The sequence below is a fragment of the Heteronotia binoei genome, chromosome 13 (assembly GCF_032191835.1).
Source record: "Heteronotia binoei isolate CCM8104 ecotype False Entrance Well chromosome 13, APGP_CSIRO_Hbin_v1, whole genome shotgun sequence".
Lineage (NCBI taxonomy): Eukaryota > Metazoa > Chordata > Lepidosauria > Squamata > Gekkonidae > Heteronotia > Heteronotia binoei.
Genome location: NC_083235.1, coordinates 48,182,957 through 48,203,824, shown reverse-complemented (window position 1 = coordinate 48,203,824; position 20,868 = coordinate 48,182,957). Strand labels below are relative to the sequence as shown.

Below are 20,868 nucleotides of genomic sequence, written 5' to 3'. Positions count from 1 at the left end.
AGTTTCTGGGAGGTCGTCTTTAAGGGCAGCCCCACATAGAGCACATTGCAGTAATCTGACCATGAGGTTACAGAAGCATAGATCGGTGTGGCCAGATCAGCAGATTCTAGGTAACAAGAATGTTGGCAAATCAGTTGCAGCTGGTAGAAGGTGCCCCTGGCCACTCTGCCAGCTTCCTTTACAAACAGCAAAGCAATAAGTCTTCAAGCTCATTGGGTTTTAGGTGCATCTTCAGTTCATTTATATAAATTAGAAAAGTGTTTACATACACAGATACCTTTTATTTCCCTTTCTCATAGTTTTGAATATGTTGTTCACTGGAAGCATCTAGAAATGCTTTCTACTCTGCTGAAGTTATTGTACCTGGCACTTCTGAAAAAAATAATTTGGGGGGAGGAGGCAGTGCTTACTATTGCTATGCAGGTGCATTAATAGAGATTAGACCTTTCATGAGGTTTCTCAGTTTTATACAGCACTTGTTTGGAATCTCTTTTAAGCATTTTTAAGCATGCACTATCTTTTAAAAATTTAAGGCACTTTATCAATTTATCAATTAAGGGGAAATGGAAGAAAATAAAAGACCTCTACTGGCTGAACTCACTAGAGCATGGGAGATAACAAATGGCCTCCAGCAGTGTAGCAATGTAACTATACCTAATTCTGTATGATTTCCAAGTGGCAACGTGTACAGTGAACAGCATTAAATTTTAAAATATTCACTCTGGTTACCTTTTTATTGTGTCATAGAACTATTATAACCTTTAACATGCATAACTACTGCTTTAATTTTTTATAGTAGCCATTCAGGATGTAGAACAGTGAGCTGGCCAGAAAACAGGTACTATAGAGGAATAATCACATACAGTCTGAAAGACAGATGAGGTGGAGAATATCTTATTGTGAGGAGGAGAAGGAGATTGGATTTATACCCTGCCCTTCACTCAGAGTCTCAGAGCGGCTTACAGTCTCCTTTTCCTTCCTCTCCTCACAACAGACACCCTGAGAGGTAGGTAGGGCTAACAAAGCTCTTTTGAGAACTGTGACTGACCCAAGGTCACATCAGCAGCTGCATGTGGAGGAGTAGGGAATCAAAACTGGTCCTTCCAGATTAGAGTCCGCACACTTAACCGCTACACCAAACTGGCTCTTAACTGTCATCTGCTGAAATTATATACAAAAAGTCATGCCATACATCACTAGTTTTCAAGATGTTACAGGTCTCTTCATTATTTTAATTGCAACTATGATTACTTTACAGAATTGTTGCTGAAGTGGGGTTTCTGGATTTCTTCCCTCATGATTTATAGCAATACAATGTGAATGCAGATATCATAGAATCATATCATAAAATCAAAAAGTCAGAAGGGGCCATCCAGCCCAACCTCCTGCACCATGCAAGATGGCAAATTATCCCTGACAAATAATGCAGCATGCAGGATGACAAATTGTTCCTGACAAATAATCTCTGCTTAAACACCTCCATGAGGGGAGAACCCACAACATCCCTGGGCAACTAATTCCACCACTGAACTGCCAATATTGTTAAAAAGCTTTTCCTAATATCCCACAGATATCTCCTCACCTGTAATTTAAACCCATTATTACAAGTCTCAACAACACTTCTCTCAAACTTCATAATCCATTTTAATATGTTCAATAGAATTATCAGCCACATCATTTGTTCCCACACGGGATTAATACACCTCATCATCCTATCCATAAAGGCCCTAATTTTTGCCCCTTGCAAGCAACATAGCTGTTGAGTCAAGGGGTCCAGCCTGGAAACATAATGTTCCAACTTCCACAGCAAAGAATCACCCACAACCAGCACTTTCTTTCTTTTCTTTCTACAGCAAGTAGTAGATCCAGGGCTTTTTTTGTAGCAGGAACTCCTTTGCATATTAGGCTATACACATCTGATGTAACCAATCCTCCGAGAGAGCTTATAGGGCTCATCAAGAGGTTACAAATCGGAAATTTTGAAAATGTTGCACTGAGTACGATCGTATGAAATTGTTGGTTTTAATTAGATGGTTTTGAGGGAATTTTAAGGAAACTGTATAATGTTTAGATTATTGTTTTATTATGTAACCTTTGTATTTTATATTATGTTGTGCTGCCCTGAGCCTGCTTCAGAGGGGAGGGCGGGGTATAAATTAAATATTTTTATTATTATTATTATTATTATTATTCATACAGGGCCTCCTGTAAGCTCTTGGAGGACTGACTACATCAGGAGGGTGTAGCCTAATATACAAAGGAGTTCCTGCAACAAAAAAAGCCCTGAGTAGATTTCCCTTTTTCAGACTCATGATGATCCACTTCTGTCAAATCCACTGCAACCATCTCTTCTGTTAAAATCTGAAACTGATTGCTCGGCTCCAGTGGTAGAGAGTGCCATTTAGCTCTAAGCCTCCTAGAGCAAACCAGAATCCATGACAGAGTCACCCTCTGAGATGTCACCAATTAATTATATTTCTGATCAGTTTTGCCATCTCTTCATATGACTTCTTGGGTTTTATCAAGGAAATCTTCTCCATTCCTAATCTGTTGGAGGGTAGAAATATGTTTTTCCAGTCCAGCTATCTTCTCCTCCAACAGAGCCACCAGCTTACATTTTCACCAAATATAATCATCATTATTGTCTGGGAGAAAACCAAACATGGCACATACCTTGCAGGTGACTGCGAACTGATAGTCTCTATTAATTTGTAACACTATATTACTGAGCCATCTGAGTCCCAAACAGAAATAAATAGTTTTTAAGAGAAAAGAAACAACTCTGACCTTGAATTAAAAAAGAAACACCCTTCTACAAGGCTAAATTTTCTCATGGTGCACATTTATAAAGCCAGCCAAGAGCTTATCTTTCTGGCTCCATGCCTGGAAAAACTGTGATTTTGTATAAACCAGCAGTGGCTGGAAGTACCATCAACAGCAACCATAATATCCCTTAGCAGGTTCCTAATCTAGTCTGGGGCTTCACAGCCAAAATCCCTGTTACACTTTTCAATTTAAAAAAATTAAAACAAATGGGTTAAAATATCAGTGCACTTTGAACAAAATTGCTTATTATTATAGTGGGCTTGTACTTCTGAATCATCAGTCTTGATTTCTTCCCTAAACTGAGCTGCTCTTTGCCCAACTTGCCTGGTGCAGCTGCTGCTGGTGTTGTCGCCAAGTTTGCCTTTCTGTGCCTCTCCCCCACAGCTTTGTTGAAGGGGCTTTTGAGAAGGTGCCTGCAGGCTGCAGCAGGGGCTGCAGGTGGCAGGGCGGGTTGTCCAACTCTGAGATAATTTGCAAGGGAGGCCCTGAGATTTTGACTGCCTAGGGGCCTGCACAGGGTTTAATCTGGCACTGGTTGTCAGGGTTTCTGTGAGAAAATGGAGACTAGTTTAGTGCTCTTTATCTTCTTTCCCTCTTATACATAAAGCACATGATTTAACAATAGATTCTTAATAGATTTAAACGGCATGGTCATGCACATTATAGGTCATATTCTTGACCCTAGCCCAAGAAAGGTTGCAAATGCATTTAAACTTAGATCCCTATATCCATGCTCAATTCCCTCCCCCCCTGCCCCCCCACTCCAGTCAGTACCTAGCATGCTGTTGGCAATTTATGGATAGCAGAACTGTTTGTCTTCCCATTTTTAAAATCTTACCTTGGCAACATATATCCATTGGGCTTGCCATATTGGCTCTGGGTTCTTCTTGGCTTCTGTAATTTGATGTAGTTCTGTTGGGCTGACAACAGTGTCCCTTGCTTAAGATGTTGTGTTGGATTTGCTTCATTGGCTATGATTCTGCTGGGATTTACTGGTTTGATGTTGGTTCAATTGAGCTTATTGGTTCTGTTTGAATTTGTAGGCTTTTGGCCAGTCACTACTATTGTGTGCTTAGCTATTGGGAGTTTTACCCTGGAGAAAGCATGGTCATTTACCCCCATAGAAAATAATTGTGTAATTCCCCCACACATCCATCCCGCCCTTCTCAGGCTGAGCTAGGTTTGGGACAGTCTCATGGTTCTGACAAATTGAAACAAGTAGGATATCTGAGGACAACATGTTATGGGACCTTTGAAATTGGGCCCCCTGAGAGAGCCATAACCAGTGGTGGGGCAGTGAAGGTAATGCTATCTCCTGAATGGGCCTTTCCCTCTCTCCTCCTGGTCCCCCATCCTCTCCCAGGAGAGGAAGGGAGCCTAGGGTAACCGGTGACAACAATGCTTGCAGGGCCGAGAGAGGGGGGCAGGGCTGCAGCATGTGTCAGTAAGTAACAGGAAGAGATTTAAAGATATGCGTCTCTTTAAGTATGTTCCCTTCTTTTCCCTTCTTTTGCTGGTGCACCACTGCTGCTGTGCGACTCAGGGAGGGAAGGGGAGGTATTTAAAGTAAAGGGACTCCCTGAATCCCTTCCTTGGGTTGTACCACAGTAGCAGTGCATGCCAACAAAAAAAGGGAAAGTACTTAAAGATACATATGTCCCTTTAAATCCCTTCCTTTTACTCGCTGACGTACACTGCTGCCAATAAAGGAAGGGAAAGAAGGGGCTTGGGTTCAGAGCAAGGAAGGGGGCCCATGTTGTAGCAACAGCCACCCCACCACCTGAAGCCACCACCATTGCTTCTTTTCCTGCACCTGGGCCATCAGCTGGTCCAGCAGCAGCCACAGTTGCTCTGCTCACAAGTAGGGGTGTGCATTCGGTTCGGCCGAACTGAATCAACCGTCGAATCACCCCTGATTCGAATCGCATACAGCCGAATCCAATTGAGGTCCATTATGCAGGAGCCAAGTATGGCTCCCCGTATACTTCCGTATAGATATTTGGAAGTATACAAAAATCCACGGAAGAGATGGGAAAGGGGCTTCTGCAGCCTCAGGGGAGCTGCTTGCCTCCTTTCCTGCCTTTGGTAGCCTTTTCCCGTCTCTCCCATAGCCTCCCTGGGATCAGGGAGGGCGGGAGGGGGAAGAGGAGCCCCAGCAGCCAATCCAAAGCATGCATTTGCAAAATGCATTGCAAATGCATGCTTTGCAGGGCTGTTGTGTAGCTGATCCCCCAGCCATCAGCAACATTGTTGTTCTTTTGATCTTTTGCTTACTTGGGTATCCAAGTAAGCACTGTTGTCTGGCCAATCACAGAGCAGTGCTATTTTTTGAAACTGCTCTCTGTAGGGCCAGAGAACCTTTTTAAGGAGTCTGCCTGGCTGGACTCCTCCATTGCCGCTGTGTTGGTGTGTGTTGGTGTGAGAGAGAGATTGTGCTGTGCTGGCCCTTGGCCTCAGCTGTTGCTGCTCTCTCTCAGCCTTACCAGACTTGCCTGGAGTAGAGAAGACGTCTAAGGTAAGACAGTCTTGGGGTCCTTGTTTTTATTTTAGTTGGTAAAAGGACTTTTTAAGACTCAGAGTCCCTTTACTTATGCCAGTTTGCCCATATCTTACTTTAGTGAGAGGACTTTTAAAAGCACAGTGTCCTTTTATTTTTCCTGATTTGGGTGGCTTGGATTTCTTGGGGTTAGGGTGAAGGGATTTTTTTGGGGGGAGGGGTTGGTAAAGTTCCTGTATTGTTAAAAGTTAAGTTTTTTACTGTTTTAAAAGGATTCTGTGTTTGATTTGCTGCTGCTGTGTTGTGCTGCTGTTGTTCCTTTTCTCTTCTGGTTCTGGTTCTTGGGGGGGGGCTGTTTGGTCTAATTTTCATTGTTTAAAGGGCCACTTTTTTAACAGTTGAGTTTCTTGGCCTTCTCCTGTTGTCCCTTTTCCTGGTTCTGGGTTTTTTTTGGGGGGGAAGCTGGCACCTGGGTGAGAGACCCAGGACCAGCAGGCTTGTTGTGCTTGGCCAGCTCTCCCCATGTTGTTTGTGGGCAGGGCTGGAGAGCTGGCATCTGTAGATTGTGTGTTCTGTGGCAGGGAAGCTGGCACCTGGGTGAGAGACCCAGAACCAGCAGGCTTGTTGTGCTTGGCCAGCTCTCCCCATGTTGTTTGGGGCAGGGCTGGAGAGCTGGCATCTGTAGATTGTGTGTTCTGTGGCAGGGAAGCTGGGACCTGGGTGAGAGACCCAGAGCCAGCATGCTTGTTGTGCTTGGCCAGCTCTCCCCGCGTTCTTTGGGGCAGGGCTGGAGAGCTGGCATCTGGGTTTGCTGCAGCCAGGTCTGCAGAGCAGACCTTGAGCAGATTGCGTTTTGTGTGGCAGGGTTCCTAGAGTAGATAGATGTATATAGTGCATTTGGGTCCTATTGAGATTCTCTGGTGTGAAGTTAGGGTTGGCTTTGGGTGCCCCAGGAATTGGACCCCCTGGCCCAATCTTTTTTGGGACTTGAGGGGTTTGTAGGGGAGAGTCCCCTGCAAATTTGGAGGCTCTCCCTCAAACCCCCTCCCCTCCAGGCGACTTCAAATATACCCTATTTGCCATTGATTTCAATGGCCCATAGGGTATAATGGGGCCGTATATTTGGAAATAGCAGCGCATTTACCGTATATGCGGCTATTCCGACTACAGAATTCAGAAATATATGGGATTCCGTATCCCCCCCCCAATATATTTCCGAATCCGTGTACTACCAAATTATTTTTTTTGCACATCCCTACTCACAAGCTCAGAGCAGTAGCTGGATGCCTGCCAGAACCCCACATTCCCCTGTCTCTCATTTAATTTAATTAGCACCCCCCCTGACATTCTGGTACCCCTCCAAGAAAGAAATCCTAACTATGGGGCTCCCTCTTGATCAAATTTGCTTGAAAACTGGCTGATCTTTAGTGGACAAGCAGACTTGCAGGTTTGATGTAATTTGCTAGAAAAAGAGCCATTCCAGCAGCCTCTCCCCACCCCACCCCAGCCCCCTGTAGAAATATTTTGCCACAGAAAAAAATAGTCCAGAATTTTTTTGGAATTAAACAAAAAAAAAAAGCCAAATCCAGATTCCAAAATCATATTGGCGGTCCAAATAACTCAGAATAATAAATCCCAAAATCCAAATTCAAAGAATACCATTTTTTTCAAATGCATATGCTTAAACCACAGCCATATCCATTTCAATTTCAAAAGCAGTTTGCCATGCAGAACTGTGGGGAGGGAGGTTGTTAGAGAAAATCAAATCCTAAAGCTTCCTTCTTTGAAAGCTGACCATACTGTTTTATTTACCTCACTGTTAGGAACAGTGTAAAGTCAGTCTTAATAGTAAGAATTAAAAAAAAAAAACCTAGGGTTTTGTGCTCTGTTTCCACACCATTGCAAAAATGTGTTGAAAATGAGACTCAATCATTCTGAACAGTCACAGTGTTATAGCCAACATCTGTCTAGTGTGAAATATAATAGTTGAGCAAGTACCATGTTAACAACCCTTTTTAACTACTTGCTTCACAATCTCCCTTTTTTCCTCTCAGTTTGTCTGCAGATATAATTTATGAGGCAAACTCACTCTGACAGAATAATTTTGCTAGCAAATGGCACAAATTGCTCTGTGTTTTCCGTACATTATAATGCCAAGTGCAGGATGTTTTAAAAATAGCACTTTCAGTATTGCTAACAAAGCAGAAATACTGGTGCCTCTGTGCTTGATTTGCAGTTAGATATAAAGGAAAACTAGGAGCTGTGTTTAATTATTGTCTTTTGCTGGTGGTGTGTATGTGTGTTGATGGGGGGAAAACTGTGCCCATTTTCAATCATGTTTTTTCAAAGATGTTTTCTGACTAACTGAAGGACTTTTGAATTGACGTGGCTTTTCTGAATGAAATGAGCACTTAATTTGAAAAAATGGGGAAGTGTGACTAATATCTACTATCAGCTGGGCAGAACTGATTAAAACATCCAAAACAAACATCCGTAATGCACAGTAACGTTTCTTGCAGTTATTCACCAGGACCGATTCCCCACTAGTCTTATGCCGCTCTCACTCTCTTCTTCTCCACAGGGCTTCTGTCAGATTTCACACTATCTGCCCTGGGGCTACAACTAGCTCTTCTTCTTTCATGCAGCAAACAAGATCCTCTGAAAACCAGTTTCTGTTTGCCATGCAAAAAAGGCGAAGCGAGTTGCAGCCCCAGGGCAGATAGTGTGAAATCCAACCAAAGCCCCACAGAGAAGAGGAGTGTGAGAGCAGCATAAGGCTAGTGGGGAATCAGCCCAGGACTCCATTTTAAGAAGTGACTCTATGAAAAGTTCACAACTACTAAAAAGCATCTGTCAAACAGTTTCTTGAACCCAGCATAGTTCATGCCACATTTAAAGTAGACGCAACACCTGTCTTTGATAGTACATAGTGCACAGATGTTTACAGCCTATTAACATAGCTGTTAAGAGGGTTGGGTGGGGTTGCCCGGTCCAGCTCAGGAAATATCTGGGGACTTAAGGGGTGGAGCAAGGAGACTTTCCCATTCCCTAAAAATAAATAAAAATACAGCAGTGTAGTTTCCCTGAATGCAGTTTTCATTTCCTCCTCCTCTTTTTTTGCATTTAAATGGTACTACAGCAACTATACCTCCACTAAAATGAAAGTGAACTCTCTCTCAGACACAGACACACACAAAGCAGCCAAAATAAACAGTTTGCATACCCACACTTTTGTGATTTCCCTGGGGCAATGGTATAGTTAGCTTAACTCATCCAAGTTGCTGAATGTACCAATCTGCTGTATTTCAACCAATTTACAGAGATAGAGGCCTAGCGATGGAGTTTTCCTCTCCCATACTCAGGTTCTAGTTAACTGTTTACTGTTCCTTTTACTACAGAAACAGCCAGGGCCGGCTTGCCCGCTAGGCAGAGAAGAGTGAGAGCGAAGCCTCTTCCTGCTTTTTATTAAGAGAAGGGTCTGTTGCGATGCTGGCCAAAGTGGGTAAGCCCGAGTCTAGCATTGCTCCTCAGAGCATGCCGGGGGATCGGCAGACAGGGGAAAGGGGAGGGGTTGGCCTGGGAGCGTGCAGGCAGTAAGTCTGCCCGGGGTACCGTGCGTCCTAGGGCCAGCCCTGCAAACAGCTTCTGAAAAGAATGCAAAACAAACAGAGCAACTGGGCTCTCTTGCTTCCTCTCTCACACACACGCACATGTGGCTCTTCCTGCTAACCCCGCCCCCCCCCCCGCAGCTTCAGTCTCACTGAGATTTAAAAGCACACACACACCTTCCAAAACAGAAGCAACTTCAAGCTTCTAAACCTGCCTGAGATCTGAAGGCACATCATGGCTGTTTGGGCGGGGCTTACCCCCACCAACTAGCTGGCTGGCAGTGGGGAGGAGCCTGCAAAACCGGGGGATCCTAGGCTTGGGCAAATTTGAAAGCTGAAGTGTGGCAAATTGACATACCCACCTAATTTTCTAGGACTACTCAAATAATGCTGCAGGTAGCACAAATGCCTTGGCTAAAGTTGCCTGGAAATTTCCTGGAATAACCTGGAAATTTCCTGGAATAACATTTGTTTTTCAACAAGGATTTTTTTTGTAGCAGGAACACCTTTGCATATTAGGCCACACACCCCTGATGCAGCCAATCCTCCAAGAACTTACAGGGCTCTTCGTACAGGGCCTACTGTAAGCTCCAGGAGGATTGGCTATATCATGGGTGTGTGACCTAATATGCAAAGGAGTTCCTACTACAAAAAAAAAAGCCCTGGTTTTCAGACAACAGAAATCAGTTCCTGTGGAGAAAATGGCTGCTTTAGAGAGTAGACTTTATGGCATTATACCCTACTGAGGTCCCTCTCCTACTCAAACTCCAACCTCTCTAGGCTCCACCTCCAAATTTTCAGGAATTTTGTAACCTAGAGTTGGCAGCTCAAGTATAAACCTCAAGCCACCAGAACTTTCCCTGAAATTGACTCTAGTCCATACCTGTTAGCAGCAAATTTGGCTGACGGACATTTAGAACATGTTAAGCTTAAGAATCTTTCTTGATCTCTGTGCCATGCCTACATTAGGAACCACAGAGGGATCTTCATTGATGTTGTTCCACAAAGCTGTTTGGCTCTGGAAGATTTCATGCCTAAATTCAATTGTTCAGGGGAATGGAGGTAGCAGACCTGAGATAGAAGGTGGACCACACCACTTCAAATTGCACGTGGAGGGTCACAGTTAGGAATGCTCTGATATGTTTAAGCCGTAATATTTAGCAAACCATAGTCTGTTTTTTATTTTCATAACAACTTTCTGGTGCCAAAGCTTACTTCCTTGAGTCTCATCAAATTTAACAAGTTTGAGAAGTAACTTGAAATTTTTCAGTTGGTGCAGTACAATATTAATTGGCAAAATTAACTGAAGTTTTTCTGTTTCAGTTTCATTTATAAGGTGTTTCCAATAAGCTTCCTTCTCAATAAATATTTTTTTAATTATGATGGATAACCATGTTAATGTGACTGTAGTAGTAGAAAAGAGCAAGAGTCCAGTAGCACCTTAAAGACTAACAAAATTTGTGGCACAAATTTTTGTCAGTCACTGCTCACTTCTTTAGACATCTTCAGAAGTGAGCAGTGACTCACAAGACCTCATGACCTGCTTCAAATTTTGTAAGTCTGTAAGGTGCTACTGGAATCTTAAATATTATTATTATTAATTGAGTGCCTGTAGAAGTGTGAGGTATAAATGAATTAAAAAACTAGATAAACATACCGTTTAATGCCACTGGAGAAATGCATAGGTAGACAATGTGAATTGTCATTGAATTGTGACTGTTGTTAGCTGCCCTGAGCCCGTTTGGGGAGGGCAGGATATAAGTACAATAAATAACTAAATAAATTATGAAATATAGGCAGAAGAGAACACTTTTTAGAGATAGTCATGTATACATTCATATACAGTGTATACATTCATTTTTCCTGTCTCACTGTGGTCTCTGGGCAAACTGTGCAGGCTTCTTTAGAGCAGAACCTGGAAAAAGCCCAAATTAGTTCCCAACAATGTACCAAACAAGTGTGTAGGAAAAAAAGTTTCAGGTCATGATCTTAAGGCTCTGGCATGCATCCTATTCACAAAAGACAACTATCCCTCCTTCTTTCCAATGTGGAATCTATGTCACTTATAGAGTAGCACAGTTTGCCCAGGCAGCTAAGAAGATCTGGGCTCAAGCTACTCTTAATGCTTGAGATGCTTTCAACAATTCGCTGTTGTGTGTTTTTAACTTTGTAGCTTTGTTGTTTGTTATTCTTACTGAGTTGTGATAGTCTTTGGCCACATACAAACACACGTGACTTGGCTTACATTATTGTAGTCAAAATAATGTCCTACTTGATGCTAGTATGGCAAAGCCCTTTCAGTTTCTGTTAATTTTCTATATTTTTGTGCTACCTATACAAATTTATTCTCAGATGTAAGTTTTTTCCATTAAAAAAGTGTCTTTCTTTTATAGGATCCTAAATATTTCAAATCAGAGAAGACTGGGAGAGGCCTATTAAAAGAAGACTGGAGAGAGACCCAGCAGCCTATCATGTGTTCCTACAAGTTGGTGTCTGTGAAATTTGAAGTATGGGGACTTCAAACTCGAGTAGAACAGTTTGTTCATAAGGTGAGTGAAGGATGGTGTCCCTGCACAGTTTCTTCCACTGTCCTTATCTTCTACATTATCAGAATACGCATGTCAAGAAGTCATGTGTGGATCCAGTTTGTTTACAATTACACAATATAATCTAAATCAGGGGTGTCAAACTCAGGGCCAGATCTGACTTAAATGAGACCTTGTCGGGCTGGGCCATGTGTGTACTTATTTAAGGTTAAGAAGAGATATAAACTTTATAAAGGACACAGACAAACACAATTAAATATTTTTTAAAAAACTTAAAACATTAGCACTTGTTGATCTTAAAGGTGCTTTCTTTGTATCTTTCCCATGGGATCCAGGGAACTGGGTAAAGGAAACTCTGGCTCTTTCCTTCCTTCCCCAAGGGACCAGAAGGGGGAGGAGCCTCAGCCAATAGAAGGAAGAGAGTCTTAGCTCAGTAGCTCTGCTGTGTGATTGAGAGAGCCTGGCAAAGCAAGCTGTCCCTCCCCTGTTCCTTCCCAATGGGGGAATCTCAACCAATGGAGAAAATAGAGGCTCTGCTTTTGTAGCTCCTATGCGATTGTGCAAGCCTTGCAAAGCAAGCTATTATGCAGAAGGAAAAGAGAGGGAGAAGGAAACGGATGACAGCCAGTAGCTCGGGGGCCTAATAGGAGCCCTCTGGGGGCCTGATTTGGTGCCTGGGCCACATGTTTGACACCTCTGGTCTAAATGGTGAATATAAGCCATTTTCAGCTATTGGTATTGGAATTGCTAGTTAGTCGCATTATATAAAAGACAGAAGCTTACATATCAGAGTGTAACTATTTTCCATTTCTGAATCTATACAAGAAAGAGGAAAAACCTTGAGCCATATATAAATTTGCTCAAGTGGGTCAGTTGTCATTTATGTAATCAGAATGTTGTAGATTTTACTTATATTTGATTCAATGTCATAAATGGCCTAAGAAGAGCAAACTGGAAAAGGAACTTCAGCAAGCTGTAAAACAGGATGTGGATCAGAGTACTGTTAGAATGTAACTGTTGTTCATTTCTTTTGCATGTGTGTTTCATCCTTGTGGCTTCTGTGCAGTCCCACTGCTGCCAGCCATGGAGAGAAGCTAGCAAGCTTCATTAAAGAATTTTCCAGACTCCTAAGAGTGCTCCCTCCCCTCATCACTTAGTGTGATTTCCCACTCAAAGTCTGTGGGAGGAGTGAGTATTCTACCCTCTGTTCTCTTTTTGCCACCAACAAGAGAGGACTTACCTCATTGGACTTCTTCAGGGATGTCCTTCATGGATGTCAAAAGAAAAGAAAATAGTGGAGGTTTATTTATCTCATTATGGCACTTTTTAAAAAGCGTGGAGACTGTGGGGCTGAATGGCCCACAATAATGAACACTCCTCCTGCCTACTTTGCCTTGGTGTAGGCCGTAACACCTCCACTTGCTAAGTCTGCTGCCACCTCACTCCCAAGGCAAGGGAGGGAAGAGCAGTGCATTTAAAGGCAGCTCCCAGGGAGATGTTACAAGCCCTGAGCCAATTGACTGAGGCACAAAAGAGAGCAGATAACTCAGTAAAACCCTGTTGGTAAACTCTATGCCAACTCCCATATCACCACAGATGGCCAAAGAATCCATGTCTCATGCTACATATGAACCACCAGCTAAAATATCTATGAAGAAATCCAAACATGGCTGGCATGAATCCCCAAGCTGTTCCCACTCACCTACAGTCTGCCTAACTCCTAGGGGTCAGATTATGACCTACCCCTGGTGGTGGTGATCTCCCTTAGTTCCAGGACTGGAATCCCCACAACAGCATTGCTGAAGATCACGGAAGTATATGGCTTTGTTTTACCATCAGCTACAGAATCTGCTTTGTAGCCCCAACATCGATCACCATTGTTTTTGACCACTCACTATTCATAGCAACCAGAGTCTCAGGACCATGAGTCGTCATTGATAGAAGGCATGTCTCTCTCCCCTCAATATTGCTCCTCATCAATTTCAAGAGACCTCAAACTGGAAGGTAAACAAAGAACAACCTCACCATCAAGGTACTTGTGTCAATCTACAACATCCTCCAGTGTCAAAATTCTCAACCTCCCAGTGCCAAGACATAAAGATAATAGACCTTCTCAGGATCACCTTCTCAGGATCTGCACCCTGGTTCCCATTTCCTATGATGCTCCTCTCACAGTGGGGCTCCTGGGATCATCGCCATCCACCACCTTGGTATGCCCCTTCACAATCTTGGAGATATGGCACCTGGAGGCATGATAATTATTATCACCATTCTACCATCAGTGCTGGATCACACTACTCCAATTCTGAAGACAGCATCAACAAGGAGTCTGACTGAGAATCAGAGCCTGCCTCAATACCATCCCCAGGTGACACAGTAGGGGAGCCTTCTGCACTATCTCCTTCAAAGGACCTCAAGCTATATGAGAAACAAATTATACAAATGGCAAAGGCTCTAAACCTATCTTTGGCACCACAAACTAAAGATCCCTTAATGTGAGTTCTCTTCAACCCTGAATCGGGTCCTTCTTCTAGGGTATACAATAAGTAGCCATAGCCATGTGGTCTAAATCATAGCTGCTTACTCCAGGAGACCTGAGAACCTATACCACATAAAGGAAAGTGAATGCACCTATCACTTCCAGTACCCCAAGGCAAACGCCATGGTGTCCAAAGTCCTTCCAGTGAGAGGTCATTCTGGCTCCTGCTCCTCCCCTTTGGACAAAGAGGGACGTAACATGGACATCATTGAGTTTTGGGCCTCAGAATTGTAAATTTCACAGCCATAATGGGTCGCTACCAAATGTTGCTCTGGGACAGAAAGAATCAATTTGTTAACATGCTGCCAGATGATTTAAAAAACCTGGCAAAGGCTTTGATAATGGAAAGGCAAAAGCTTGGAAAATAACAACTGAATGCCTCTCGCCATGACACTAATTGTCATACAGGGCAATGACATCAGGCTTAGTGATAAGAAGCCATTCATGGCTAACATTCTCAGCCCAGATACCTGATGCCAAGGCAAAAATAGAGGACATCCCATTTGAGGGAAAAGAGTTATTCAGTGACCAAACTGTTAGGGAATTCTGATTGAAATTCTATTTCTTTATCTCAAACACTGCGATGGATCACTGGATCGAATAATCATTGAGAGGCATTTAACATGAAAAAGCAAAAACATATTTATTTCTTCAGGGAAAGGGTACTGGGAAGGTGAAAATAACAAACACTATAGAACTACATGCTTACACTAGAAGATCATGTGCTTAATGGAAGCTACTTCCTCCTTCTTGACCTCTCTGCCTGAACAAAGGAAGTCACCTGACTAACTGACCAAACAGAAAAAACAGGTTTTCCCGCTTCTAGACCTTGATCGACAGCAGTCAGTATCTTCTTCCTAGGTCATGCAGACAATAGGGAATCAGGCACAGTGTTAACCCTATAATGACTGGAACTTTAGAACATTGCAAAGGACATACAGAACAGATACATATTTCCAGCACAAACTGATTAGGTAATTGAGCTCTTGTGGAAATATAAACTGACGACAAAATCTCTGGCTATCACCTCGGGAGCTACCGAACAACCCAAGCAATGGTATTGGCCACAGTCCTTACAGAAATCCCAATATTCTAGACCTTTTAAGGATTCAGAATATAAATACCAGTATCACTCTACTTCCAGGCTTCCTTTACTTCAATAAGGCCAGAGTAGGAGGCAAAACAGGTCTAGAAATAAGCATCCCTCTGTCTGTCTTCCAACGATCAATAACCCAAAGGTACTAGGCTCCTCTGCCTAGCCAGACAACAATTGTAATAATAATAATAATAATAATAATAATTATTATTATTATTATTATTATTATTATTATTATTATTATTATTATTATTATTTATTTATATCCACCCTCCCCGCCACAGCAGGCTCAGGGCGGCTCACAACATATAATAAATACATAGTTACAATATAAAACATTATATCAATATAATATATAATTTATAATAGTTGCTATTTAAAACCAATGTAATTAAAACCATCAAAGTTAAAAACTAACATTTACAGGTGCTATGTTCTAGATGTTCTCCTCTTGTAATTTATGATGGCTGTAGACTAAAATCCACATTAAGAGAAGGCCAGTTGGAAAAGAGTAGTCTTGCAGGCCCTACGGAATTGAACAAGATTCCGTAGGGCCCGCACTTCATCCGGTAGTTGGTTCCACCAGTGTGGAGCTGCAATCGAAAAGGCCCTTTCCCTCTTCAATTTGGCCTCCTTCAACCCAGGGATTGTCAAAAGATTTTGTGCCCCTGATATCAGCACTCTCTTGGGCACATATGGAAAGAGACGGTCTCTAAGGTAGGCAGGTCCTCGGCCATATGGGGCTTTAAAGGTTATGACCAACACTTTGTAACGAATCCGGTATACAATTGGCAGTCAGTGCAGTTTGCGCAGCTCCGACTGTACGTGCTCCCACTTCGAGAGCCCTAATAACAACCTAGCTGCCGCATTCTGCACTAGCTGCAACTTCGAGGTTCAGCATAAGGGCAGCCCCATGTAGAGGGAATTAATCCAATCTTGAGGTGACCATTGCATGTATCACTGTTGCCAAGTTGTCACGCTCTAGGAAGGGAGCCAACTGCCTCGCCTGCCTAAGGTGGAAAAAAGCGGATTTAGCCGTGGCTGCTATCTGGGCCTCCATTGACAAGGCTCCAGTAGAACCCCCAAGCTCTTGACTTTGCGCGCCACTTTCTACTGGAGCCTTCATTATCAATGGAGGCCCAGATAGCAGCCACTGCCAAGTCAGCCTTTTTTCATCTGAGGCGGGCAAGGCAGTTGGCCCCCTTCCTGGAGCGTCGGGACCTGGCAACAGTGATCCACGCAACAGTCACCTCGAGACTGGATTACATGGGGCTGCCTTTTGTGCCAAACCCGGAAGCTGCAGCTAGTGCAGAACGCGGCTGCCAGACTGTTGCTGGGGCTCCCAAAGCGGGAGCACATACAGCCGGGGCTGCGTGAACTGCACTGGCTGCCAGTTGTATACCGGATTCGCTACAAAGTGCTGGTTATTACCTTTAAAGCCCTATATGGCTGAGGACCTGCCTACCTTAGGGACCGCCTCTCCCCGTATGAACCCCAGAGAGCACTGAGGTCAGCAGGGAAGAACCTGCTGACTATCCCTGGCCCAAAGGAGGTAAGACTCCAGAGTACCCGTACTCGGGCCTTCTCAGTTTTGGCTCCACAGCTGTGGAATCAACTCCCAGAGGAAATGCGGGCCCTGCGGGACACTGAACAATTCCGCAGGGCCTGCAAAACCATCCTGTTCCAAATGGCCTTCACCAGCTTATACTACTAAATTGCCAAGTAAACTTGCCGATGAATAGCACTAAATGTATTAATGTTTTTAGAATTTTATGGATTTTAATTTGTCTTCAAATGTTATTTATTATATAATGTATGTATTGAATTTTATGCTGTTAGCCGCCCTGAGCCGCTTGGTCGGGGAGGGCGGGATACAAATAAAATGTGACTGACTGACTGACTTTCAATGGCGCACCGTCAAAAACTGGAAGAGGAATTTCCCTTTCCAGACTGCCACGACCTAGGCAAAGGACCTCTGTCTTCATTGGCTTCAGCTTCAACCTATTCAGCCTGAGTCAACCTGCCACGGCTTGCAGCGCCAGGTCCAGATTTTGTGGGACACAGTCAGGCTGACCTTCCATTAGTAGATAGAGCTGGGTGTCATCCACATATTGATGACACCCAAGCCCATACCTCCGGGTAATCTGGGCAAGGGGGCGCATGTAGATGTTAAATAACATCGGAGAGAGCACTGCCCCTTGTGGCACCCCACAATCTAGTGAGTGCCTCTGGGACAACTCTCCCCCAATTGCCACCCTTTGTCCCCGACCATCAAGGAAGGAGGAAAGCCATTGTAAGGCCAAACCCCAAATCCCTGCGTCGGCGAGGCGGCGGGTCAGTAACCGATGATCGACCATATCGAATGCTGCGATAGATCCAACAACATCAGCACTGCCACGCTGCCTCAATCCAGATGCCTCTGGAGGTCATCCACCAAGGCGACAAGCACTGTCTCCGTCCTATGACCCCGGCGAAAGCCGGACTGGTGAGGAACTAAGATGGAAGCGTCATCCAGAAAACTCTGCAACTGTGATGCTACTGCCCTCTCAATTATTTTACCCAAAAATGGTAAATTTGAGACCGGCCGGTAATGTGCCAATTCGGCTGGATCTGATCTAATCTTTTTCAAGAGAGGGCAGACCACAGCCTCTTTAAGAGGTGTTGGAAAATGCCCCTCTGAGAGGGGTCTATTTACGATGTCCCATATAAGACATCTAAGTTCCCTCTGGCAAGATTTAATTAGCCAGGAGGGACATGGGTCCAAATCGCAAGTTGTTGGCCGTACAGTAGAGAGGATTCCGTCAATTTCCCCCAAGCTAAGTATGTCGAAGTGATCCAGAACTGAACCAGAAGACAGGCACAGAGCCTCGAGCTCTTGTACTGTATCCAATGTGGCTGGAAGGTCGTGGCGGAGCGACGTGATTTTATCTGCAAAAAATTTTGCAAAAGCCTCACAGCCAATCTCTAATTCCCTAGCATTTGGTCTGCCTTGAGGCAGTGTTGTAAGATTCCTAATTATCCTAAACAATTGTGCTGGGTGCGAATTTGCAGACGCAATCTTGGCCGCAAAGTAATTCTTCTTTGTGGCTTTGACTGCCATCTCATAGGACTTCATAAACTCTCTATAAGATATTCTAGTTGCTTCATCTTGAGTACGCCGCCATTGCCTCTCTAACTGTCTGAACCCTTGTTTCAGCTGTCGCAATTCCGGGGTATACCATGAAGCCAGCTTAACATGAGGGCGCAGAGGGTGTCGAGGTGCAATCTTGTTGATGGCCCTGGATAGTTGGTCATGCCAAGACTCAACCAGATCATCAAGGGAATCGCCAGGGAGCCAGAGATCCCGCAGAGCCATTTGGAACCGCTCAGGGTCCATCAGACTCCATGGGCAAGCCAAAATAAGCTCTCCGCCCAATGCATTCTTCAATGCATTGTTTCCATTTTTGGAGTTCTGGTTATCTATTACTAATAGCAGTTGGGTGTTATCTATAATAAAGCATGGTTACTTTTTGGAGTTTCAATAGTTGCCTCCCTGCCATTTACCTGCTTTGGAAACTCTTTCCAAAGACCTGTCATGTGCTTTTCACATGTTCAATAATCTTGGCTTTTTAATCAATATTGGTAAGTCACATCTGATTACAACACAATCTATAGAATTTATTGGAGCACTTCTGGATTCCAAGAAGGGTAAAACGTTCCTACAATTACAAAGTGTAGGGTGCATTAAAACACTGGTTCAAAGATTCCAGCACTGCAGGATCCAATCAGGTAAAGGTAAAAGGTAGTCCCCTGTGCAAACACCAGTTGTTTTCAACTCTGGGGTGACATTGCTTTCACAATGTTTTCACGGCAGACTTTTTATGGGGTGGTTTGCCATTGCCTTTCCGAGTCATCTACGCTTCCCCCCCCAGCAAGCTGGGTACTCATTTTACCGACCATGGAAGGATGAGTCAACCTGGAGCCGGCTACCTGAACCAGCTTCCACTGGGATTGAACTCCGGTCGTGAGCAGAGGGCTCCGACTGCAGTACTGCAGCTTTACCACTCTGCGCCACGGGGCTCTTTCAGTCAGTTAGAAACATCTAAAAACTACTGGGTTACATGGCCTCCACTATGGTGGTCACTCCACATGCTAGACTATTCATGTGCACCCTCCAAAACTGGTTCCTTATACACTATCAACCTTCATCTCATTCTCTGTGGATAAATTTCTCTGTCCCTAGATCGGCTCAGAGATCTCTGACATCACACCTTTGTGCAGGGACCCCTTTGGGTACTTAAACTTATGATGTACAAATATTCACAGATGCCTTCCTCATGGGTGGGGTGCACTGCACACTGCAGACCCTGCACAGCACAAGGGTGGTGGTCTGAGCGGGAAACCAAATTCTGCATCAACCTCCTTGAACTCAGAGCTAACTCAGAGCTATGAAATATGTTCTTCATTGTTTTGCAGGCTTCCTGCAAGGGCAATGTGTACTCCTAGCTATGGACAACACCACAGCCATTTATTACATAAACAAACAAGGGGATATTGGCTCCATACAACTATGCATGGAGGCAGGCCACATCTGGCACTAGGCCATAAAACACAATGTACACCTCACAGTCATTTCCATATCTGGGCTTCAAAATACTGTAGCAGACATCCTCAGCAGAGATGTAGCACAAATGGTCCGTTGCAGATTGCTATCTTCACCCAATCTTCCAGGACTGGAAGTTCTCAAACATAGACCTCTTTCTTTGCTACTCCAGCCAACAAAAAATGCTTACATTTCTGCTCCAGGACAGCAGTATGTCTCAGATACCTAGGAAATGACTTCCCATTTTTGTGGCATGGGCACCTGTTTTATGCCTTCTCTCCACTTTGGCCTCCTTCACGAAATTGTATCCAAACTCAACATAGACAGGACTACCTGTATAGTAATATCCCCACATTGGCCAAAGAGGACCTGGTTTCCACTGCTTTGGTCCGTGTCAAAGAGTGCGTTCAGGAGCCTCCCAGAGGAACAGGATCGCCTCCACGTGGATCCCATTCATCTGGATCTCAGATCTCTGCACCTCATGGCTTGGTGGATCAGCCTGGATCCCCTATAACTTGTAGGGTGGCAGAGGTTTTGACAGCACCAGAAAGTCTTACAGTTGTAAATGGTCTTTTGTGTTTGGGTCAAAGACCAAGACTTCCACCCAGAACTGCTCTGTTTTTGAAATATTTGAATACGTCATCAGATTGAAGGATAAAGATCTATCAACCTCATCAAAAGGTTTATTTGGCCACCATCTTGTTGTTGTATGAGTTACTGGATGGTTCTACTGTGTTCTCTACTTGAGAATCAAAACATTTCCTAAAAGTTTTGTCAAATCTTTATCCTCCTTTTGACATTCAGAACATTTGTAGACTTAGCCCTCCTTCGAAAATATTGTATAATGTTATTTCTCATTATTTTTACATTGTGATTTACAGGTAGTCAGAGATATATTGCTGATTGGTCACCGACAGGCTTTTGCATGGGTTGATGAGTGGTACGGTAAGTAATTTGTTATTTTAAAATATATAGTATTCATTCTTAACACATCCTTTATGGTCAAGACTGAATTTTAGAACAAAATTGAGAACTATTATTGTATTTTGAATATGGTGGCTTTGATCCAAGTGTTCCATTTTCTAAAAAATATATATGATAATGTATGCATTCTAGCTCTAGCTAAAATCCCAAACCAGTGTTGTCATTCTGCAATTCATCTGAATTCATGGCA

At 43.7% G+C, this 20,868-nt stretch overlaps 1 protein-coding gene across 1 annotated transcript in view; it reads left to right on the top strand.

Annotated features, from left to right (window-relative positions):
- PITPNC1 (phosphatidylinositol transfer protein cytoplasmic 1) overlaps positions 1–20,868 on the top strand; it is a 242,669-nt gene that overhangs the window by 193,861 nt on the left and 27,940 nt on the right. Inside the window, exons 7-8 of the mRNA XM_060251998.1 lie at positions 11,325–11,480; positions 20,576–20,639. Coding sequence (XP_060107981.1) covers positions 11,325–11,480; positions 20,576–20,639 — 220 coding nt within the window. The remainder of the gene's footprint in view (positions 1–11,324; positions 11,481–20,575; positions 20,640–20,868) is intronic.